General features: G+C 41.3%; 1 protein-coding gene across 16 annotated transcripts in view; it reads right to left on the bottom strand.

The window, feature by feature from the left end:
• Positions 1-609: 609 nt before the first annotated feature.
• Positions 610-26,320, bottom strand: part of LOC306832374 (uncharacterized protein) — a 42,909-nt gene continuing 17,198 nt past the window's right edge. For 2 of the 16 annotated variants that reach the window (XM_079357005.1, XM_079357006.1), the window contains 4 exons: positions 23,281-23,400; positions 9,549-9,686; positions 9,435-9,469; positions 610-923 (listed from right to left, as the gene is read on the bottom strand). In XM_079357005.1, coding sequence (XP_079213131.1) covers positions 639-923; positions 9,435-9,469; positions 9,549-9,686; positions 23,281-23,400 — 578 coding nt within the window. In that variant the 3' untranslated portion in view covers positions 610-638. Of the gene's footprint in view, positions 924-1,537; positions 1,573-1,654; positions 1,793-1,955; positions 2,076-2,284; positions 2,316-2,701; positions 2,855-6,155; positions 6,193-6,615; positions 6,658-7,045; positions 7,407-8,108; positions 8,672-9,434; positions 9,470-9,548; positions 9,687-9,849; positions 9,970-10,206; positions 10,244-12,120; positions 12,928-22,865; positions 22,901-22,979; positions 23,118-23,280; positions 23,401-25,258; positions 25,518-26,320 lie in introns of those variants that run through there. The other 14 variants (XM_079357003.1, XM_079357000.1, XM_079357001.1 and 11 more) reach the window with 12 other exon arrangements.

Genomic DNA, 26,320 nt, shown 5'->3' with positions numbered 1-26,320 from the left:
CTGCTGAACAAACAGGGGAACGAGAAGCAGGTCCCCACTCATGTGCCCCTTTTCACCAATGGTCCCCAGAACTAAATAGAAGATAAAATACTCTTCTATGAGCTAAATGGTTCCTGTTGCCCATTGTTGTCAACATGTTGACCACTGCCTGAAGTCCCAGGAAGATCACACAAATCAGGAAACGACGTGATGTGATATGATTGTGATGTTAGGATTTCGGAGCATGCAACACAAGACACATTTCTGTGCGAAAGGACATTAAAGTCTTATCCTACTTTATCTTATCTTAAAACGCAAATTAACAACAAATTATCAGTAATGTCTATTTGGGTACAATCTTCATCTTGAATGGAAAAAAACCCCAAGAAAAGACAACATATACAGTAAGCAGACAAGCTGTGAGACAAACACAAAAGCAGAGTTACACTGCACAGTAAGTGAAGTTAGTTGATGTAAATGTCACAGTCCTTTAAACTACATAATGTGGTTTCACCTTATAGGAACAACCATGAGGAATGTGGTGCTTTTCATGTGCAAAGGTGGATTAGATTTCCTGAAAGGTAATATTTCAATTATTGGTTTGTCCAAAGTTAAAACACGTCACAGCTGTTTGCTTAAAAACTGATTTATTATCGCTGTCATATTGTTTTTGTCATTTTTCGGAGCTGGGGATATGTGCTGAGAACATCAGGCTCTTTGAGAAGTTGAAGAAAGTGAGAGCAAGATTCTTGATCGTTAATGATCAGTTGATCGATAAGTTCAATGACACTCTGTTCGGGCGTTGACATACGCTTCATATTAACATATTGTCGGTCCGTGACGATGCCTTTGGCGTGCACGTGTTGCAGGATGAATGAGTGGTCGGCCATTAGGCAGTCGATGAGCGCCACCTTGTGCTCAATGATGAATTTCACAGCAGGGTCCTATGAGACAGCAGACAATTCAACAAAGTCTATGAGAACCAAATGAGTCATTTAATCAAAGTAAATTTAGTCAGGATAAAGTCATGGATACCATGCAGTAGATGTTTGTATGTGGTGACTATCTGCTTCAGCACCTGAAACAGGCCTCTTCTCTCTCTGTTTTTAAATCTAAAAGACAAAATATGTTTTATGTCTTTCAATTTATGTGTGTGTAGTTTTTATTTATTTTTTTCTCTCGTGAGCTGTTATGTATTGTATTTATTCTTGTATATTCTTCTGTACATCACTTTGGTCAACTGTGGTTGTTTTTAAGTGCTTGACAAAAAGAGTTGGATTGGATTGACCTTTTATTTTGTTTGTTTTTCAGCAGCTCACTCTTTGGAGTCGCTCTTGTTTGTGTTTGATTTCTGATAAGCGACTGAATTAAGCAAAAAGGGTTTTATTGCATGTTTTATTTTGTGTGTATAATCCATGTTTTTGCACTTATGAAAAGTCCCTCAGATTCATGAAGGAGAATAACAAATGTAACGATAAAAGTGAGCGCTTCAGTATTCAGGTGGGTCATAAACCCCGTGCTTGCGTGCGTGTGTGCGTGCGTGCGTGCGTGCGTATACCTGAGAAGAATGCGCCAGTGTCTCATCTACTTGGCCTGTGTAAAGAGCAGAGTTAGGGTTAGTTGATATCAACCTGATTGAACACATTATTGTCTCTTGACAAATATGTAAGTGTACCTGCACGTACTCTGGATCTTTTCACAGACACTGACAGATCAACACCGCCGTCAATATTGCCGCTTATTCGATCGGTACATCTTACACTGCCACCTCTAACAGAGTAATCTGCTCGGGTCCCCGGAGGACCAGCCTTCCCTAAACAAGGACATGAAACATGTTCAAAACTTGTGTTTACATCAATGTTGATTAAAGGATCAAATCTATTCATAGTTTTAGATTTAGAACAGCTACAGACTTTAATGTAGCAAAGCAATGTTATACTTATCACATATTATGATATTATAATATGAATACTTACCAGATTGTTGTCCTGCATCGCTCTCTATTTCAATGTTCATCTTCAGGGATGTTGCATTCACGTTTATATCTCTGTCAGTGAAAACGCTGCCATCATCTGCTTCTATCTTTGGAGGTGAAACTGTAAATATGGAAGATAATGACGATAAATACCAATAAGTCCAATTGTACCAGTCTTTACTGCTGCTGTTTAAACAATGTGGTAGTTTCTACTAATGAGATAATGTTGCCATAGATATTTAAAGCTCTGTGAGATTTTATCATTTTAGAATTAATCTGAACTTTTCTGCTATAACACCTCTCTGTTTTCACAGATTAAATAAAACATACCAAGATTTTCCAGGACTTTCTTCACTTTGTCCTGCAACGACACAAAATGAAGCTTGATGCAGAAGAAGCTGGACACATTCTGTAAGTCATCTGCACTTTATCCTATTTACTTCTAATAACATCATGCAAACTATTGCACGTTGATTTCTTTTTCTGCTACATTTGATGAGTTGTTCTGCCCCTCTTACTACAGATGACTTAATGAGAAACACTTTGGTCCACCTTAACTGTCCAAACATTTTCCTTTTAGAAATATTTACACAAGACTACACATTAAGATCAAAAATAATTCATAGTTTATGAGAAATATTGTATCTCAAAGTGACTAAAACTACAAGGAAACAACACTTCTACTAGGTAAACTTGACACACATCTGGACTCTCTATGAGAACAACACAAGCAACACAAAGACTTACCTCCATGAGCTGTGGGTTTTTGTACCGTAGTTGAAAAAATATCTAAAGTACAAAACTGGGTCTAAAGTTGATACGTTGTTTGGCTTTCAGAAAAAAGAAACCAAAAGCTTCCTGGCAAATTGTCACAACTACTTTATACACGTAAACCTGAATAGATACACTCCTTCCTCTAACTTTCACTCACTCTGATTGGTGCACACGTATAGGAAAGGGCGGGAGATTACCCCGTTGGCCACTTTATGATGACGTCATCCTGCTATGAAGCACGCACCAGTGAAGGTGCACATTGCACAATAGTTCAAACCTATTTGTTGCACAGCTGTAACCTAGTCGTGATTAATGCTACTTGTTTTTTCAGATCCAGAGTCTCGTAAAAAAAATAATCCCATAAAAGTTTATGTAGGCTTACCCTCAAAAAACTTAAATGACATCGTAAATCACAGTCTAACAGGATGTGTACACATGTAGATCAAAAGGTGATTGTGCTCTGAACACACCCTCACGATTTATTTTGAGATAATCTGGAGGTGATTGGAGCTTCAAATTGTGATGTCGATTAATTGCTGCATCACGTTGGTTGTGCTCATTGTGAAGTTCTCGGTCTTGTTGCAGTTTTTGTCTCGTCTGTTATCTCCTCACCTCTTTCAATTTCTGTCTTGGAAAGCAAAAATGCTTCAACTGCCATGATAACGCCTGCTGACGCTCACGATATTACTGCGATTCATTATTCAGAGTGCTGATTCGAACCGTGACACCTTCGAATCGATTTTTAACTGCCTCACAATTAATCTTTACATGACTAGTGCAAAGAAAAAGAAAGAGGCACAGGAATGCATGGTTTCGATGATAAAGTTTTAAAATGTGTTTGGTTGTTACAGCAGGAAGTAACAAGGGGGAAAAAGAGCAAGAGGTTTCAGATACTTCCTGTTTTCATTCACACCTCCAGCACTACACTCAGGTCATCTGAAATATACAGAAACACTGCAGGCAGTCACTCTCTTTATAGTCCTGAGAAGTCAAAAGTAAGATGATGTGACTGCAGAACTTCTCTGAAATGAAGATGTCTTCATCACAGGAGCAGAGTGCCTGCAGGTACTTTATTTCTGTATCACAGACAGGTTCCTATGTAAAGTACAAAAGTCTATATTAAAGACAAATGCCTGAATAAAACTGTCACACGATTGCATGCCTACGGCATGTCCTTCCAAAAAAGCATCACAACTCTTGGTGGTTAATGCATCCTTTTATTGATTGTAAAAAATGAATCCTGCATCACAACAGTAACACTGTCACCATGTTCGAAGGACTAGAGGGGATGCTGAACTAAAATTACATCATTCTAAAACTAAATTATACATTTTCAAAGTGTTGTCAGTTGGCTGGTCTGGACGGACGGAAGGACGGACTGCAGGGCAGAGAGACACTCAGGAAGGGGCTTTTGGTCTCAGGTGTAAATCTGCCCGAGCTGATCACGGCCCAGACTGCGCCTAGAATTAGAGGAAAGAGAACGACGGATGAGAAAGGAGGGTGAGTGGATGAGATGAAAGGTTGGGAGGGTCACCTAAGAACAGGGATTGCTAAGTGCTATGTGTGTGTATGTAATCCTTTCATACACTGCCACTGAAGCAGCGGGAGAAATGCGAGTTAAGTGTCTTGCCCAAGGACACATCTGACACGTTTCTCAGCCGGTTGTATGTCTGGCATCGAATAGAATAGAATGCCTTTATTGTCATTATACAAATTGTACAACGAAATTACTTGGCTTCACCTTAAAGTACACACAGCTAAAAACAAAAAACAACAACAACAACAACAAGGGTGTGGGTAAAAAAAACAAGAAAAAAAGAGTGACCCTAGTTAACGGAAGGTGGGATTTGTGTGGTACGACTCATTTACAGTTTGCAGCATACTAAATGTAAATGGATAAACAGACATCAGATTTCTTACTGCACAGTACGAGATAGCAGGTCTATAGCAGGGTGTCAAATATAAATAGTGCATTGTATGAGACGTGAACCAGAGCAGGGTATAAAAAAAACAATTTTCACTGTATGAGATGTAATTCTAGCAGTATATAAGATATAGAAATATAAATATCACAGTATGAAATGTATTTTAGCAGTATATAAAATATAGAAATATAAATATTTACACAGTATGAAAGTGATTTAAGCAGGATATGAAATATAAAAAATATAGATATTGCACAGTATGGATGTGATGGCATGCATGAGCATGAATCAAACTGCATGTCATAGTGTGTGTGTGTGTGTGTGTGTGTGTGTGTGTGTGTGTTGTGTGTGTATGAGTCGTTTGTATATACCTGAGAAGAAAGCGCCAGTGTCTCATCTACTTGGCCTGTGTAAAGAGCAGAGTTAGGGTTAGCTGACATCAACATTTAACACATTATTGTCTCTTAATGGCAGGGAAGGTCATTTTCAAAAACGTGCATGATTTTGAAAGTAGCATGCCCTCCAATTCTCCATATTCACTCACCCTCTCCCCCTGTGCTCCCTCAAAAGCCCCGCCCCTCACTTACATGCACAAGCACCGTTCGTCCAGAAGCAGATTTCAGCTCATGCTTTGAGTGTGGGCTCATGCATGCATGGGGTAGAGAGTCTTGATTGGTTTATAAAACGTGGTCGAGTGCAAACATTGGTTTTTACGCGTTTACAAATGCTACAGATGACAGATTTTTGTTCATTTCTTTTTCAGAGCACATTATTCACTTATTATTATTCACTGTCAGGAACTAAAGACAAGGAGAAAATGACCTCCCCTACCTTTAACAACTATGTAAGTGTATCTGCATGTACGTACTTTGGATCTTTTCACAGACACTGACAGATCAACATCGCCGTCCACATCGCCGCTTATATCATCTTTATTTATTACACTGCCACCTCTAACAGAGTAATCTGCTCGGGTATCCGGATGATCAGCCTTCCCTAAACAAGGACATGAAACATGTTCAAAACTTGTGTTTACATCAATGTTGATTAAAGGATCAAATCTATTCATAGTTTTAGAATTAGAACAGCTACAGACTTTAATGTAGCAAAGCAATGTTATACTTATCATATATTATGATATTATAATATGAATACTTACCAGATTGTTGTCCTGCATCGCTCTCTGTTTCAATGTTCATCTTCAGGGATTTTGTATTCGCGTGTATTTTTCTGGCAGTGAAAACGCTGCCATCATCTGCTTCTATCTTTGGAGGTGAAACAGTAAATATGGAAGATAGTGATGATAAATAGCATTAAGTCAAATTGTCCCAGTCTCTACTGCTGCTGTTTAAACAATGTGGTAGTTTCTACTAATGAGATAGTGTTGCCTCAGAAATGTAAAGCTCTGTGAGATTTTATCATTTTTGAATTAATCTGAACTTTTCCTCTTTAACACCTCTGAATGTTTTCACAGATCAAAATAATAATAAAAAAACACATACCAAGATTTCCCAGGAATGGCATCACATAGCCAATGACCTGCAACGACACAGAACTGCAATGAAACAAAGTTTGGCAGAGCAACAAGCTTCATCGGCTCCACTCATAAATTATATTTTGATCATTACAGAAACAAAAGTGAAAGTGTTTTATTAAATTATGCACGTAAAGAAATACTGCACAAAACAGACTCCTTCTTCCGCTCCTGTCTCCATTTGGAGTTTGCACAGAATAGAGACAGGAGCAGAAGAAGCTACATACATTCAGTAACTCATCTGCTCTTTTGAATTCTAATAACATCAAGTAAAGTATTACAAATGGTTTTTCTTTTTCTTCTGTGACACATCTGATGAGATTTTTTGCCCCTCTTACAGATAAAATAATTACAAACACGACAGTCCAAACGTTTTCTTTTTGAAGAACTACAAATATTTACACAAGACTACACATTAACACACATACCTCATGAAAACGTCTCAGGTACGACACCACTTGGCCCATGATCTACAAAGACATTTGACAGAGCAACAAGCTTCATGTGGGTTCACCAAACATAATTCATACATAGCTAAGGAGAAATACTCAATCTTAAAGTGACACTTTCACCGGCTAAACTTCACACACGTCTGTACTCTCTATAAAACGTGACACAATAAGTCCAATTGTCCCAGTCTCTACTGCTGCTGTTTAAACAATGTGGTAGTTTCTACTAATGAGATAATATTGCCTCAGAAATTTAAAGCTCTGTGAGATTTGATCATTTTAGAAATAATCTAATAAACTTTTCTCAATGACTCCGTCGGTTTAACACCTCTGAATGTTTTCACAGAAAATAAAAATTAAAAAAACACATACCACGATTTCCCAGGAATGGCCTCACACAGTCAATGACCTGCAACGACAGAAATACAATGAAACATAAAGGAGGTTTGACAGAGCAACAAGCTTCATGTGGATTCATCGGCTCCACTCAGAAATTATGTTTTGATCATTACAGAAACAAAAGTGAAGATGTTTTATTAAATTATGCACATAAAGAAATACTGCATAAAACAGACTCCTTCTGCTCCCGTCTCCATTTTGGGAAAACCCAGAGTGGAGACGGGAGCAGAAGAAGCTGAATACATTAAGTAACTCATCTGCTCCCAAAGCAACACTAGCCCGTCTTTTGAATTCTAATAACATCAAGTAAAGTATTACATATGGTTTTCTTTTTGAAGAACTAGATACATACACTGGGTAAACTTTCCTGGAATGACATCACGTTTCCAATTAACTGCAATGACAGAAATACCAGCACAATGAAACATAAAAGATGCTAGGCTAAAATCACATACAACTTAGTCATACATTTCCAAAGTGCTTTGTCTTCATAACAGGTCTTTTCACACAGCTATGCCAAGAGCAGACCTGCACACACGTCAGTGGGCTGTGCTGCCTGCCACACAGCGTCACTCATTCCACAACACAGCTCAATTACATGCCAATACAATTACATGAAGAGTCATGAGTTTCCTCTACCATTAAATGCATCACAAGTAAATCAGGTCACAGGTTTAAAATTGGTCTTTTCTTTACTCTGATATGCATAAACTTGAATTTAAAAACAGTATCAAAGATTTACAAATCATAAATATTAAAAAAGTAACCCTGTTTCCAAAAAGATGGGGCATTGTGTAAAATGTAAATAAAAACAATGAGTAATGCAAAACACTGACACTTCATATTTATTAGAAAACAGCACAAAGACAAATACATTGAAATTGAGAAATTAAATTGTTTTTACAAATGATGTTCAAGCAAACTTTAGAAATAAAGCCAGTTAATTAGCATCAGCAGAATCATTAAATACCCTCTTATCAGTTACAAGTCTGACAACAAGATCCCCAAAACAAACAAAAAGAAAACTTTCATTCACATCAGGGTCAAATAAAACTTCAGTGGAAGTAAAAATGGTCGTCACAACCATACGTTTTAGATTTTTAATGATAGATCATAATAAAGCTCAGTGTAATGACCAATTTCAACAAATCCATTTTGTTTACAAAAGTCACTATAGGAATGAATGTTTTCAGATTGGATATTTCTATTAATATATGTTTAAACATGTTTTATAAAAATAAAAATAAGATGAACTACTACATCTGCTAAATAAAACAAACTAATCTGCTTTGGATGTGATCACAGGCTGACAAAGTAGAAAAGCTTGTTTGCCTCCATTCCGTCTCCTCCCTCCTCTCACCTGGAGCCTTGAATTAAGCACAGCTCAGGCTCCATATAGAGCCCAATAGAGGGACAACACACACAATCAGAGAATATACACAACAAACACATTTTGTCTTTCACAATATGAATGATGAGAGTGATTATGTTGAGATAATGGAAGAGTGTGATGAGTGTGATGGAAGATGTTGGCTGGTCTGGAAGGACAGACTGGCTGCAGGGCAGAGGGACACTCAGGATGAGGCTTTGGTCTCAGGTTTCATTCTGCCCGAGCTGATCACGGCCCAGACTGCGTCTAGAATTAGACGAAAGAGAACGAGAAATGAGAAAGGAGGGATGAGGTGAAGTGCTTTAACTCTTTCAGGCCTTCAAACTTTCTGAACTCGCTTTTCATTCATTGTCATTTTCCCTATACACCTGAAAGTTAATCCATCCTCCTCAGGTCAGAGTCCCATTTTTTAATTTATTTATTAAAACAGGTTGGTCCCATTAAGATTCAGAACCTCTTTTTCAAGGGAGACCAGGCCAAAACACACAGCAGCAAAAAAAACACAAAGTTGTAGACAAGTGCACAAAGGGAGAAAAGGGTTTAATGCACGTTTTATTTTGTGCATAAAATCCGGTTTCTGCACTTAATAACAAATACAATGTGAGAGCTTGAGAAAAGTTCATGGTAAATGGACTTGAGCTTATATTGCGCTTTTCTAGTCTTCGGACTACTCAAAGTGAGCCGCCCCAGGTATGATCCAGGCGGGTTGTAAACCCGGCTCTAGCACATGATATCCAAACATATTACGTCCAACACTATCAGCGCTGTCGATAAAGAGAAGAGCCCCTGAAGTGGGTGAAATAAATATAATCCCACGCACGTATAGGCCGTCTGTAAGTCAGGCTGCATGAACGACATACACATCGCTCGTGCGTGCAAACACGTGGGACTTCAATGAAATAACACATGCCGGTGTATGTCTGGCATGCATGAACATGAACCAAACTGCACCTCATAGTGTGTGTGTGCGTCTCTGTGTGTTGTGTGCGTATGACTTGTGCGTATATACCTGAGAAGAAGGCGCCAATGTCTCATCTACTTGGCCTGTGTAAAGAGCAGAGTTAGGGTTAGCTGACATCAACATTTAACACATTATTGTCTCTTAACAAATATGTAAGTGTACCTGCACGTACTCCGGATCTTTTCACAGACACTGACAGATCAACATCGCCGTCCACATCGCTGCTTATATCATCTTTATTTATTACACTGCCACCTCTAGCAGAGTAATCTGCTCGGGTCCCCGGATGATCAGCATTCCCTAAACAAGGACATGAAACATGTTCAAAACTTGTGTTTACATCAATGTTGATTAAAGGATCAAATCTATTCATGGCTTTAGAATTAGAACAGCTACAGACTTTAATGTAGCAAAGCAATGTTATACTTATCATATATTATGATATTATAATATGAATACTTACCAGATTGTTGTCCTGCATCGCTCTCCGTTTCAATGTTCATCTTCAGGGATTTTGTATTCGCGTGTATTTTTCTGGCAGTGAAAACGCTGCCATCATCTGCTTCTGTCTTTGGAGGTGAAACTGTAAATATGGAAGATAATGACGATAAATACCAATAAGTCCAATTGTCCCAGTCTCTACTGCTGCTGTTTAAACAATGTGGTAGTTTCTACTAATGAGATAATGTTGCCTCAGAAATGTAAAGCTCTGTGAGATTTGATCATTTTAGAAATAATCTAATAAACTTTTCTCAATGACTCCGTTAGTTTAACACCTCTGAATGTTTTCACAGAAAATAAAAATTAAAAAAACACATACCACGATTTCCCAGGAATGGCCTCACATAGTCAATGACCTGCAACGACACAGAAATACAATGAAACATAAAGGAGGTTTGACAGAGCAACAAGCTTCATCGGCTCCACTCAGAAATTATGTTTTTTTTTTTTCTCAAGAATATTTTTATTGAGTTTTTTTTACACATTTCCAGAAAGGGAGTACAGGTATTCAGAGGTAGACATCGGGTGTGTGCAAACTGTAAATCAGCGGAAATAAACAGGTACACTTTATCATTTGTACTGTACATATAGGTACCAACGTACAGAGAGGATCCACATAGTTCGCATCACACATCTACAGTTACTGGTCACTTCCTGTACCCACACAAATCCTCAATCGGTAGAAACAAGGCGTAAACAATTTTGAAAAAGAGCAATGAAAGACAAAACAAGACAACCCCCCCACCCCCCCCCCCAAAAAAAAAAAAAAAAAGAAACCTCACACTGTCTCTTGCCTGGAGCGAGTCGGAAACTTAGAAAGTTACAGAGCTGGAAGCCAGGTTATTGGAAAGCTAAAAGGTAAACAAGTCTGCTTTTATTGTAAGATAACCAAGATCTGGGACAATTAGGTTTACTGATGGTTCCTAAAGTATTCCAGACAAGGCCCCCACAGCTTTTCAAACTTAATAGTTGAGTTGCAGACTGAATAGCGAATCTTTTCAAGCTTTAGACAGGCCATAAGGTCTCTAAGCCACTGGGCGTGGGTGGGCGGAGCAGCATCCCTCCACTTCAGTAAAATGGCCCGCCTGGCCAAAAGTGACGCAAATGAGATTGTGCGGCGCTTACTGGGAGTGAGATGGTTGTCGTCTCCTGTGGTGCCAAAAACAGCCAGCAGAGGATTAGGTTCCAAATTCAGATGAAGGACTGAAGACAATGTTTGAAAGACTTCTCTCCAGTATTTTTCCAGACTGGGACACGACCAGAACAAGTGGATAAGAGAAGCCTCAGCAGTCCTACACTTATCACAACAGGGATCAACATCTGGATAGAAGCAGGATAATTTAGCCTTTGATATGTGGGCCCTATGCACTACTTTGAACTGTAGCAGGCTATGACGAGCACAGAGGGAGGTTGAATTGACCAGTTTAAAAATTGAACTCCAAGTGTCATCCGAAATAGACAGGTTTAGATCCTGTTGCCAGGAAGATTTGATTTAGAAATTATGTTTTGATCATTACAGAAACAAAAGTGAAGATGTTTTATTAAATTATGCACATAAAGAAATACTGCATAAAACAGACTCCTTCTGCTCCCGTCTCCATTTTGGGAAAACCCAGAGTGGAGACGGGAGCAGAAGAAGCTGAATACATTAAGTAACTCATCTGCTCCCAAAGCAACACTAGCCCGTCTTTTGAATTCTAATAACATCAAGTAAAGTATTACATATGGTTTTCTTTTTGAAGAACTAGATACATACACTGGGTAAACTTTCCTGGAATGACATCACGTTTCCAATTAACTGCAATGACAGAAATACCAGCACAATGAAACATAAAAGATGCTAGGCTAAAATCACATACAACTTAGTCATACATTTCCAAAGTGCTTTGTCTTCATAACCGGTCTTTTCACACAGCTATGCCAAGAGCAGACCTGCACACACGTCAGTGGGCTGCGCTGCCTGCCACACAGCGTCACTCATTCCACAACACAGCTCAATTACATGCCAATACAATTACATGAAGAGTCATGAGTTTCCTCTACCATTAAATGCATCACAAGTAAATCAGGTCACAGGTTTAAAATTGGTCTTTTCTTTACTCTGATATGCATAAACTTGAATTTAAAAACAGTATCAAAGATTTACAAATCATAAATAATAATAAAGTAACCCTGTTTCCAAAAAGATGGGGCATTGTGTAAAATGTAAATAAAAACAATGAGTAATGCAAAACACTGACACTTCATATTTATTAGAAAACAGCACAAAGACAAATACATTGAAATTGAGAAATTAAATTGTTTTTACAAATGATGCTCAAGCAAACTTTAGAAATAAAGCCAGTTAATTAGCATCAGCAGAATCATTAAATACCCTCTTATCAGTTACAAGTCTGACAACAAGATCCCCAAAACAAACAAAAAGAAAACTTTCATTCACATCAGGGTCAAATAAAACTTCAGTGGAAGTAAAAATGGTCGTCACAACCATACGTTTTAGATTTTTAATGATAGATCATAATAAAGCTCAGTGTAATGACCAATTTCAACAAATCCATTTTGTTTACAAAAGTCACTATAGGAATGAATGTTTTCAGATTGGATATTTCTATTAATATATGTTTAAACATGTTTTAGAAAAATAAAAATAAGATGAACTACTACATCTGCTAAATAAAACAAACTAATCTGCTTTGGATGTGATCACAGGCTGACAAAGTAGAAAAGCTTGTTTGCCTCCATTCCGTCTCCTCCCTCCTCTCACCTGGAGCCTTGAATTAAGCACAGCTCAGGCTCCATATAGAGCCCAATAGAGGGACAACACACACAATCAGAGAATATACACAACAAACACATTTTGTCTTTCACAATATGAATGATGAGAGTGATTATGTTGAGATAATGGAAGAGTGTGATGAGTGTGATGGAAGATGTTGGCTGGTCTGGAAGGACAGACTGGCTGCAGGGCAGAGGGACACTCAGGATGAGGCTTTGGTCTCAGGTTTCATTCTGCCCGAGCTGATCACGGCCCAGACTGCGTCTAGAATTAGACGAAAGAGAACGAGAAATGAGAAAGGAGGGATGAGGTGAAGTGCTTTAACTCTTTCAGGCCTTCAAACTTTCTGAACTCGCTTTTCATTCATTGTCATTTTCCCTATACACCTGAAAGTTAATCCATCCTCCTCAGGTCAGAGTCTCATTGTTTTAATTTATTTATTAAAACAGGTTGGTCCCATTAAGATTCAGAACCTCTTTTTCAAGGGAGACCAGGCCAAAACATGCAGTAGCAAAAAAAACACAAAGTTGTAGACAAGTGCACAAAGGGAGAAAAGGGTTTAATGCATGTTTTATTTTGTGCATAAAATCCGGTTTCTGCACTTAATAACAAATACAATGTGAGAGCATGAGAAAAGTTCATGGTAAATGGACTTGATCTTATATTGCGCTTTTCTAGTCTTCGGACTACTCAAAGTGAGCCGCCCCAGGTATGATCCAGGCGGGTTGTAAACCCGGCTCTAGCACATGATATCCAAACATATTACGTCCAACACTATCAGCGCTGTCGATAAAGAGAAGAGCCCCTGAAGTGGGTGAAATAAATATAATCCCACGCACGTATAGGCCGTCTGTAAGTCAGGCTGCATGAACAACATACACATCGCTCGTGCGTGCAAACACGTGGGACTTCAATGAAATAACACATGCCGGTGTATGTCTGGCATGCATGAACATGAACCAAACTGCACATCATAGTGTTGGGGTCCAGCCAGAATGACAAAGGTCAGGCTGTGTCGTTTGGAGAACTACAACAAAAGACTCTTTATCCCAGCATGCCTTGCAGGTACTCCCAGAATGCTTTGCCACACCTAATACATAGGTGTGAAGTCTGGGAGGTATAAAGCCGGCCATGCTTCATTGTTCTGCCTCTTTCAAACGTCGTCTGGCGACGTCCGAGGATACCCAACTCTGTTCCTGTTTCCAGCATGCTTCCCTTTGTTTAAAAGTTTTGGCGCGCAGCTGATCCAAGGCCTTGAAGCATACCGACGTCCTAATTTCCGAGCCTAGATCATCCACTTGAACGCATCTCAGAAGTATAGCGTTCTATTTCTCCCGTAATGAAACGGTATTGAGAGAGACTGGAAGGATTACGTCTCGTTCCGTCCTTTAAAGAAAGGACACCCACGGAGATCACCTCGCTCGACGGAGGACACGACGGCCCTGCTCAACCCCCTTTGGACACGCACCGCCATCTCCAAACAACTGCAGAAAGGCCGTTCCAGAATCTTTTTCTTCATCAACCGTGGACAAAACGGTTCCAAGTGAGGCTTAGCTAGGTCTGGGCAGTTAGATATAGAGAGTGTGTTTAATAACTGAGTTATTATAGTGAAACGGTGATAATATTTGCTTGGTGTTTGACCACTGTGTCTTAGATTTTACCAGAGTAAAATCTCCTTTGTTCTCTTTGTTTGACCACTGTGTCTTAGATTTTACCAGAGTAAAATCTCTTTTGTTCTCCTTATTTGTGCCGCTGTGTCCCATGTGTTTATCTGTGAGCTCCCACGTCATAACCGGGTAATAGACTCACTATCAGAAAGACTAGTGTGAACGCCGTCTGATACAAATCCGGCCGCTGGTTTCTGTTAGCGAAGTACACTATGCTCTGAGTTGTGGTGAGCTCCAGTCCGAGATTGAGCTGTCGAGGTGCGTTGTTTTCTCTCACTCTCTCGCCTTTACACACACACCTTTCGGTAGACGCACACACATAGATCTGTGGCTTTCCAGACGCTGCAGAAACGTAGATCACGTTCTGTGTCCGCCATCACGTGACCACGCGTAGTCGTCGCCATTTTGATCTGTCTCTGTCTGTCTGTCTGTCCCTCCCCCTCTCTCTTTCTCTCTCTCACACACACACATACACACACACACACACACACACACACATGTGCCACGCTTGTTTGTTTTGTTTGTTACTTGTAGTTTGGCTTATGATGGTTATTTGTTTGATTGGGTTTCATTGATTTACTTGATGTTGCTTTGTTAAATAAATTCTATTATATCTTAAAAGGTCGTTGTTTGTGATCACTGTGAATTTGCTTTGTGACTTAGGCTGGGTGAAAGGGCTTTGTGTTCGGATTTCACACCTTCAATTAAATACAGATTGTTAATTATTAATGATATTGGTATTTAATTAAATAATTTGAGACTGATATTGGTAATATTTTGGTTGTTCCCTGTTTACAGGGTGGTGCCCCGAGGTTTATTAAACGCAGTTTAATAACAATTATTGATTTAGATTAATAATTAAATAAACTTAATTATTAATTTATTTTGACAATCAAATTTTACGTCATAAAACCCAACATAACCGTTGGTCAGGTATTCGCTCCTGAAAATTCCCAACATAATGATGCAGCCCGTGTGAGGTCCTTAATAAACCAGCTTTGTTACATTGTTTGTTCACAGTGATCCAAACTTTTAATCCTAAAGTGATTCTTCTATAAGAAATTCTTTTCTTTTGGAAATTACTTTTTGTTGTTGTTTTTTTTAAGCAGAGCAAACATCAAGTTGTGTGTTAGTTGTGCTGTTGCGTGTTGATGAGTGAGTAGTTTAATAATTTTTTTGTGCTTATTGTTGTTGGAGACAACAAGTTAGCCATTTGTTCAGTCAGGAGTGTAACTTTAAAATTGTTACAGAGCCAGCTGCCTGAGAGGTGTGTCTTCCCCCAATCCTCAAAAGGACTTGAGGTGTGAATGCTCGCACCTAGCTGCCAGGACAGACTGCACTGATCCGGTTCAGAACCATAGATCAGAATTGCCTCCTGCTGACTTTTACCTTGCAGCTTTGAAAACAGTAAATCCACTAAGGTATTCTGTTTTACCACATTAAGATGTCTACCAAGACTTCTTGTGAGCCAGGAGCTAAGACTCCTTTTGGATCAGACCACCACACATCACCAAAAGAAACTGTTGCTGGTCTGACGCAGCTCTCCTTAGAGGGGATTGCCAACCTGAACAGCTATTTCATTAACATTTGTAAGAACACCTTGAGAAAGGTAGGTGACCAGGCCAACCCCCGAGCCAAGATCACCCCCAACAAAGACAGAATGTCTGCGAAAGACATTCAGCAGCCAGGGACCAAGGCCCCCTGTGGATCAGACGATCCACCCCCTCAGGTTGGAGTTGCAGGTTTGAACCACGTCCCTTTAAAGGTCAACAGTCTGAACACCTCCACCCTCAGCACAGGCGAAGATAAATTAAATGAGGCGGTTGAGTATATGACTCATCTAACAGGGAAACCACAGTACACATCTTCGAATGTTCTCGGCCAACTTCTCCTCCCTTTTCAGCGCAAATCATATTTGCAGCAAAAGAGACACCAGGCACAGCTCGCCCAGGTGCAAGAAGATAACCAGATCCTAAAGGACGGCTTCAAAAGGATGCAGGACCGACTTAAGACCTTGCAAGTCGAATGCAAGGCCCTGCAGGAGGAGAATAAAATACTGCAAGAAAGCTGCAGGTTAGCCAGACGAATGAAAGAAAGTGTCATGGTACCCGGAATTCAGGAGTAGCAGGTACGCACCGCAGCCCCCACGCCAGCTGAGGAAGCCCTACACAAGGGATGGGATACTGAACCAGATCCCTGGAGGAAGGAGACAGACATGTTGGACGACCAGAGGACTTATGAGTCTTCAGACGACTCGGGCAACTCCTACCAGGCTGTAACTCATGGTCTATGGACCAGACAGAGTGTCAGCGCTTCAATGGAGATACTCCAGCCAGAGGTCCAATCCCTGCAGGAAGAGAACAAATCTCTTCGTCAGCACCTACAAACTGCCAAGCAGAAGGTGTTAGACGCCTTTGAATTAATTAAGGGAGCACAGGTAAGCATAGAGCAAGCCACGTCATCAGGATACGACTGATCGTGCACCAAGCCCCTTAGAAGATCAAACGCCCCTGCTGAAAAAGCTCAGTAGAAAACCGAGCAGCCAGGATAGTCTAATGACTGAACAAAGTCTTGTTCCCCCTGTTAATCCTGAACAGAAAGACTTTGACTGTAGAGCCCCTCCCTTTGAGAAAACGCTCCGGTACCCTGACAGCTGTCACACTTTTTCACACCTTGACAGGTTTGAATCACCCCATGGGAAGGGGGGTGACTTCTCAGCCCCCACAGGCAGAGAGTACATCAGGCCCTCTTCTGCCACCTGCAGGTTCCCACCACAGGATACACAGCTGAGCAGTTATGACACGTCTGATGACTCAGACAGACAGATAGACAGATAGACAGACAGACAGACAGACAGACAGACAGACAGACAGACAGACAGATAGACAGATAGACAGATAGACAGATAGACAGATAGACAGATACTTTATTGATCCCGAGGGAAATTCAAGGCATCCAGTAGCAGTATACAGACAGGCAGGACACAAGACATTAGTTACAATACACACCCGCTGTCCCCCCCCCCCCCCCCCCCTATGTATGCAATAATCCCCCAAACAAGATTTAGCAGCCCCTATGTGACTAAGAATAAATATAATTATGTGTTGAACCTGTGCAGTTAGCATTAGCAATTACACTTAAAACTTATATAGCATAATGTACATAACCTGTGAGGAGAGAAAAACATGTGCTGGTTAAAAGAGACCTGTAAACAGTTAAGGAACCTTAGAAACAAAGTGCTGACCTTCTAGAAACTAGTTACATGTGCATGTACAGAGGTGTTGGAGGTAGTGCCAGAGGTGTGAGTACAGTCGTTAAGCAGTCAATGCAGGAATGTAAAATGGCTCACCAACTTAAAGGAGCAGTGATTTGCATTAAGTGTCCTAGACAATAACCTGAAACCAGGAGTGCTTAGGGTGATTATCATTGAGTACCCAACTATTGAGGAGCAGATTAGCATTAAGAGTTGAAGACAATAGAGTGAAACTTGACCTAATTAGGGTGATCATGTCAGCCATTACAGATGTAGCATAGCACAACAGTAGGATGAAACCAGACATGATTAGGGTGATTATCTTTAAAGTGACCAGTGCTCAGTAAAGTGACTATCAATATGCATTACAGTATCCAAATTGGGGGCTGACTCTGAGGTCAGCGGTGCAGATGAGGAATGAGAAAAAAGTGAAAAAAGAGTCCAGGAATCACCGTGCGCTTCTTCCCTGCCGTGACAGTGAAGTGTTATACAGTCTTATGGCCAGGGGGACAAAAGAGTTCTTGAGTCTGTCCGTGGAGCACGACTGTGACAGCAGTCTTTCGCTGAACATGCTCCTCTGCCCGGTGAAGGTGCTGTGCAGAGGGTGGTGTGTGTTGTCCATGATGGAGAGCATTTTGTCCAGAGACCTCCTCTCTACCACTGTCACCAGTGAGTCCAGCTCTGTGCCCACCACAGAGCCGGCCCTCCTCACCAGTCTGTCCAGGCGTGCTGCGTCCCTCTTCTTGCAGCTTCCTCCCCAGCACACCACGGCGTAGAAGAGGACGCTGGACACCACAGACTGGTAGAACATCTGCAGCAGCTTTTTGCAGATGTTGAAGGACCCCAGCCTTCTCAGGAAGTACAGACGGCTCTGTCCCTTCCTGCAGGTAGTGTCCATGTTAGGCGACCAGTCCAGCTTGTCATCCAGCTGCAGCCCCAGGTACCCGTAGGTCCTGACCACCTCCACGTCGACCCCGCCGATGGAAACAGGTTCTAGATGTGGTTTGTTCCTTCGGAAGTCCACCACCATCTCCTTGGTCTTGGAGGTGTTTAGCTGCAGATGGTTGTCACTGCACCACGTCACAAAGTCCTCGATCAGGCTCCTGTACTCCTCCTCCTGTCCATCCCTGACACAAGCAACTATCGCAGTGTCGTCCGAGTATTTCTGCATGTGGCAGAGCTCAGAGTTATACTGAAAGTCTGAGGTGTACAGGGTGAACAGGACGGGGGAGAGCACAGTCCCCTGTGGTGCACCGGTGCTGCTGACCACAGTGTCAGATGTGCAGTCTTTCAGTCTGACGTACTGTGGTCTCTCTGTGAGGTAGTCAGTGATCCACCTCACCAGGTGCGAGTCCACCCTCATCTCGGTCAGCTTGTCTCTCAGTAGGAGGGGATGGATGGTGTCGAAAGCGCTTGAGAAATCAAAGAACATGATTCTCATCACGCTGCTCCCTTTGTCCAGATGAGAGTAAGCCCTGTGTAGAAGATAGAGGATGGTATCGTCCACGCCCACCTTTGCCTGGTATGCAAACTGCAGTGGATCCTGTGCATGTTGTACCTGGGGTCTGAGGTGTTGGAGCAGCAGCCGTTCAAAGGTCTTCATAACGTGGGATGTCAGAGCGATTGGTCTGAAGTCGCCTGGCTCACTGGGGTTCGCCTGGCTCACTGGGGTCACTGGGGATGGCTCCTATGGGAAGGGGGGTGACTTCTCAGCCCCCACAGGCAGAGAGTACATCAGGCCCTCTGCTGCCACCTGCAGGTTCCCACCACAGGATACACAGCTGAGCAGTTATGACACGTCTGATGACTCGGATGGCTCCTATGGGAAGGGGGGTGACTTCTCAGCCCCCACAGGCAGAGAGTACATCAGGCCCTCTTCTGCCACCTGCAGGTTCCCACCACAGGATACACAGCTGGGCAGTTATGACTCGGATGGCTCCTATGGGAAGGGGGGTGACTTCTCAGCCCCCACAGGCAGAGAGTACATCAGGCCCTCTGCTGCCACCTGCAGGTTCCCACCACAGGATACACAGCTGAGCAGTTATGACACGTCTGATGACTCGGATGGCTCCTATTCATCCAGATATCCAATAATGCGCACAAAGCTCATTGATTCTCTGGTGGATGATGCGACCCGCTTTGATCCAGATAATACAGACTTTAAAATAGTCGATTATCTTAGAGAGATCAACCTGCTCCTCCGTGAAATCCCTGATGCATCCACCTGTGAAAAACTCAGGCTGATCTGGAAGACAACTTCCAGCAGTGTTCATGACTTCATCAGTACCCTCCGGCCCAGGATTAGAGAAAAGTACTCTGCACTCTGCAATGTTTTGTGCGAGGAATACTCCACCTTCGTTTACCCTGCAGAGAAACTTGTTAGTGCTTTCAAAGTCCTCCACCAGGAACATGAAGCCCCCAGAAAGTACTACCAGCGCCTAAGGTCAGCATACTTTCAGGGACATAGGGCTCCAGGTATGGACGAGGATGGAACTCTCAAGTCCATCTTCGTGTACAACCTGCATAGCAGTGTGCGGCCAACTGTTGAGCTGCACTACCGAACTCATCAGCCGAGTATGCAAGAGGTCAAGGAGTTAGCACAGGCAGTGTGGGAGACACGCATACGCCCTGAGCCTGAAAGTCACAGAGGTGGCGTAGCACTTGAAGCCAACAAATTGCCTCGTGCTATGAAGAAGTCCAAGAGACCACGTCACCGGCAGAGAAGACGACAGAGCCAGGGGGGTGAAGGGTTGAGCCAGCCGTAGGGTAGGTTCCAGCCTGAGGAGTCAATCACTGACAGACCTGAACAGAACTCTCGGGATGACCGAAGCCTAAGACAGAAGGGTAGGTATAACCAGAGTTCCCAAGAGGAACTCTCGGGATGGCCGAAGCCTAAGTCAGAAGGGTAGGTATAACCAGAGTTCCCAAGAGCTTCATAAGGAAGCAGGTCTCAGCAGTGAGATGACTAGCACAATTCCGAGGGGGGTGATAGATAGGGGTAAGATAGTGGCAGGCCTCCAGCCCTTACAAAGAACCAGGTTCTGACTCCACATTGGGGAGGCGTGAGTAGCTCCCGTTTCAAAATCCAGTAACTCTACTCACGCTTTTGTTGTAGTTGTTTTTGTTTTGTTTTGTGGCCTCACACCCATAGTGAGACTCTACATGTACATGTACATTACACACTGACATGCCACAAACACACACAGGCTTTCTCCTGCCCAGTCAAGGAGTTAGCCCACAAATCTACACATAAAACTCTTCTCTTTCTCTCTTCCTCTTGTTTATTTGTTTCATGTGTTTTGTCCAAGAATGCACCTTGAGCAGCGAAGCTTCGCTAATGCCTGATTATGTTTTGATGTTTAGCGTTAGACATAGTTAGACAGTCTGCCCAGACTTTGCCTCAATGCCTGCCCAGACCAAATGCCTCTTGAATTTATGGACTGTTTGCCAAATTAACTTTTGTACAAGTATCTCCAAAGCACGTGGACTGGTGGCCCATAGTGCCCTGAAGACCATGACCTGCATCCCGCTCTTCAGGCCAGGGGGGATGTTGGGGTCCAGCCAGAATGACAAAGGTCAGGCTGTGTCGTTTGGAGAACTACAACAAAAGACTCTTTATCCCAGCATGCCTTGCAGGTACTCCCAGAATGCTTTGCCACACCTAACACATAGGTGTGAAGTCTGGGAGGTATAAAGCCGGCCATGCTTCATTGTTCTGCCTCTTTCAAACGTCGTCTGGCGACGTCCGAGGATACCCAACTCTGTTCCTGTTTCCAGCACGCTTCCCTTTGTTTAAAAGTTTTGGCGCGCAGCTGATTCAAGGCCTTGAAGCATACCGACGTCCTAATTTCCGAGCCTAGATCATCCACTTGAACGCATCTCAGAAGTATAGCGTTCTATTTCTCCCGTAATGAAACGGTATTGAGAGAGACTGGAAGGATTACGTCTCGTTCCGTCCTTTAAAGAAAGGACACCCACGGAGATCACCTTGCTCGACGGAGGACACGACGGCCCTGCTCAACCCCCTTTGGACACGCACCGCCATCTCCAAACAACTGCAGAAAGGCCGTTCCAGAATCTTTTTCTTCATCAACCGTGGACAAAACGGTTCCAAGTGAGGCTTAGCTAGGTCTGGGCAGTTAGATATAGAGAGTGTGTTTAATAACTGAGTTATTATAGTGAAACGGTGATAATATTTGCTTGGTGTTTGACCACTGTGTCTTAGATTTTACCAGAGTAAAATCTCCTTTGTTCTCTTTGTTTGACCACTGTGTCTTAGATTTTACCAGAGTAAAATCTCTTTTGTTCTCCTTATTTGTGCCGCTGTGTCCCATGTGTTTATCTGTGAGCTCCCACGTCATAACCGGGTAATAGACTCACTATCAGAAAGACTAGTGTGAACGCCGTCTGATACAAATCCGGCCGCTGGTTTCTGTTTGCGAAGTACACTATGCTCTGAGTTGTGGTGAGCTCCAGTCCGAGATTGAGCTGTCGAGGTGCGTTGTTTTCTCTCGCTCTCTCGCCTTTACACACACACCTTTCGGTAGACGCACACACATAGATCTGTGGCTTTCCAGACGCTGCAGAAACGTAGATCACGTTCTGTGTCCGCCATCACGTGACCACGCGTGGTCGTCGCCATTTTGATCTGTCTCTGTCTGTCTGTCTGTCCCTCCCCCTCTCTCTTTCTCTCTCACACACACACACACACACACACACACACACACACACACACACACACACACACACACACACACACACACACACACGTGCCACGCTTGTTTGTTTTGTTTGTTACTTGTAGTTTGGCTTATGATGGTTATTTGTTTGATTGGGTTTCATTGATTTACTTGATGTTGCTTTGTTAAATAAATTCTATTATATCTTAAAAGGTCGTTGTTTGTGATCACTGTGAATTTGCTTTGTGACTTAGGCTGGGTGAAAGGGCTTTGTGTTCGGATTTCACACCTTCAATTAAATACAGATTGTTAATTATTAATGATATTGGTATTTAATTAAATAATTTGAGACTGATATTGGTAATATTTTGGTTGTTCCCTGTTTACAGGGTGGTGCCCCGAGGTTTATTAAACGCAGTTTAATAACAATTATTGATTTAGATTAATAATTAAATAAACTTAATTATTAATTTATTTTGACAATCAAATTTTACGTCATAAAACCCAACATAACCGTTGGTCAGGTATTCGCTCCTGAAAATTCCCAACAATAGTGTGTGTGTGCGTCTCTGTGTTGTGTGCGTATGACTTGTGCGTATATACCTGAGAAGAAGGCGCCAATGTCTCATCTACTTGGCCTGTGTAAAGAGCAGAGTTAGGGTTAGCTGACATCAACATTTAACACATTATTGTCTCTTAACAAATATGTAAGTGTACCTGTACGTACTCTGGATCTTTTCACAGACACTGACAGATCAACATCGCCGTCAATATTGCCGCTTATTCAATCGGCACATATTACACTGCCACCTCTAGCAGAGTAATCTGCTCGGGTATCCGGATGATCAGCCTTCCCTAAACAAGGACATGAAACATGTTCAAAACTTGTGTTTATATCAATGTTGATTAAAGGATCAAATCTATTCATAGTTTTAGATTTAGAACAGCTACAGACTTTAATGTAGCAAAGCAATGTTATACTTATCACATATTATGATATTATAATATGAATACTTACCAGATTGTTGTCCTGCATCGCTCTCTGTTTCAATGTTCATCTTCAGGGATTTTGCATTCACATGTATTTTTCTGGCAGTGAAAACACTGTCATCATCTGCTTCTATCTTTGGAGGTGAAACTGTAAATATGGAAGATAATGACGATAAATACCAATAAGTCCAATTGTACCAGTCTTTACTGCTGCTGTTTAAACAATGTGGTAGTTTCTACTAATGAGATAATGTTGCCATAGATATTTAAAGCTCTGTGAGATTTTATCATTTTAGAATTAATCTGAACCTTTCTGCTATAACACCTCTCTGTTTTCACAGATTAAATAAAACATACCAAGATTTTCCAGGACTTTCTTCACTTTGTCCTGCAACGACACAAAATGAAGCTTGATGCAGAAGAAGCTGGACACATTCTGTAAGTCATCTGCACTTTATCCTATTTACTTCTAATAACATCATGCAAACTATTGCACGTTGATTTCTTTTTCTGCTACATTTGATGAGTTGTTCTGCCCCTCTTACTACAGATGACTTAATGTGAAACACTTTGGTCCACCTTAACTGTCCAAACATTTTCCTTTTAGAAATATTTACACAAGACTACACATTAAGATCAAAAATAATTCATAGTTTATGAGAAATATTGAATCTCAAAGTGACTAAAACTACAAGGAAACAACACTTCTACTAGGTAAACTTGACGCACATCTGGACTCTCTATGAGAACAACACAAGCAACACAAAGACTTACCTCCATGAGCTGTGGGTTTTTGTACCGTAGTTGAAAAAATATCTGCAAGTACAAAACTGGGTCTAAAGTTGATACGTTGTTTGGCTTTCAGAAAAAAGAAACCAAAAGCTTCCTGGCAAATTGTCACAACTACTTTACACACGTAAACCTGAATAGATACACTCCTTCCTCTAACTTTCACTCACTCTGATTGGCGCACACATGTACAGGAAAGGGCGGGAGATTACCCCGTTGGCCACTTTATGATGACGTCATCCTGCTATGAAGCATGCACTGGTGAAGGTGCACATTGCACAATAGTTCAAACCTATTTGTTGCACAGCTGTAACCTAGTCGTGATTAATGCTACTTGTTTTTTCAGATCCAGAGTCTCATAAAAAAATAATTACATATAAAAGTTTAAGTAGGCTTACCCTCAAAAAACTTAAATGACATCGTAAATCACAGTCTAACAGGATGTGTACACATGTAGATCAAAAGGTGATAGTGCTCTGAACACACCCTCACGATTTATTTTGAGATAATCTGGAGGTGATTGGAGCTTCAAATTGTGATGTCGATTAATTGCTGCATCACGTTGGTTGTGCTCATTGTGAAGTTCTCGGTCTTGTTGCAGTTTTTGTCTCGTCTGTTATCTCCTCACCTCTTTCAATTTCTGTCTTGAAAAGCAAAAATGCTTCAACTGCCATGATAACGCCTGCTGACGCTCACAATGTTACTGCGATTCATTTTTCAGAGTGCTGATTCGAACCGTGACACCTTCGAATCGATTTTTAACTGCCTCACAATTAATCTTTACATGACTAGTGCAAAGAAAAAGAAAGAGGCACAGGAATGCATGGTTTCGATGATAAAGTTTTAAAATGTGTTTGGTTGTTACAGCAGGAAGTAACAAGGGGGAAAAAGAGCAAGAGGTTTCAGATACTTCCTGTTTTCATTCACACCTCCAGCACTACACTCAGGTCATCTGAAATATACAGAAACACTGCAGGCAGTCACTCTCTTTATAGTCCTGAGAAGTCAAAAGTAAGATGATGTGACTGCAGAACTTCTCTGAAATGAAGATGTCTTCATCACAGGAGCAGAGTGCCTGCAGGTACTTTATTTCTGTATCACAGACAGGTTCCTATGTAAAGTACAAAAGTCTATATTAAAGACAAATGCCTGAATAAAACTGTCACACGATTGCATGCCTACGGCATGTCCTTCCAAAAAAGCATCACAACTCTTGGTGGTTAATGCATCCTTTTATTGATTGTAAAAAATGAATCCTGCATCACAACAGTAACACTGTCACCATGTTCGAAGGACTAGAGGGGATGCTGAACTAAAATTACATCATTCTAAAACTAAATTATACATTTTCAAAGTGTTGTCAGTTGGCTGGTCTGGACGGACGGAAGGACGGACTGCAGGGCAGAGAGACACTCAGGAAGGGGCTTTTGGTCTCAGGTGTAAATCTGCCCGAGCTGATCACGGCCCAGACTGCGCCTAGAATTAGAGGAAAGAGAACGACGGATGAGAAAGGAGGGTGAGTGGATGAGATGAAAGGTTGGGAGGGTCACCTAAGAACAGGGATTGCTAAGTGCTATGTGTGTGTATGTAATCCTTTCATACACTGCCACTGAAGCAGCGGGAGAAATGCGAGTTAAGTGTCTTGCCCAAGGACACATCTGACACGTTTCTCAGCCGGTTGTATGTCTGGCATCGAATAGAATAGAATGCCTTTATTGTCATTATACAAATTGTACAACGAAATTACTTGGCTTCACCTTAAAGTGCACACAGCTAAAAACAAAAAACAACAACAACAACAACAAGGGTGTGGGTAAAAAAAACAAGAAAAAAAGAGTGACCCTAGTTAACGGAAGGTGGGATTTGTGTGGTACGACTCATTTACAGTTTGCAGCATACTAAATGTAAATGGATAAACAGACATCAGATTTCTTACTGCACAGTACGAGATAGCAGGTCTATAGCAGGGTGTCAAATATAAATAGTGCATTGTATGAGACGTGAACCAGAGCAGGGTATAAAAAAAACTATTTTCACTGTATGAGATGTAATTCTAGCAGTATATAAAATATAGAAATATAAATATCACAGTATGAAATTTATTTTTTGCAGTATATAAAATAGAGAAATATAAATATTGGCACAGTATAAAATGTAATTTAGCAGTATATAGAATATAAAAATATAAATATTTACACAGTATGAAAGTGATTTAAGCAGGATATATAATATAATAAATATCGATTTTGCACAGTATGGATGTGATGAATCAAACTGCA

The sequence above is a fragment of the Symphodus melops genome (genome assembly GCF_947650265.1).
Source record: "Symphodus melops genome assembly, chromosome: 12".
Lineage (NCBI taxonomy): Eukaryota > Metazoa > Chordata > Actinopteri > Labriformes > Labridae > Symphodus > Symphodus melops.
The sequence above is the reverse complement of the archived record's forward strand: the minus strand, read 5'-3'. Positions and strand labels throughout refer to the sequence as shown.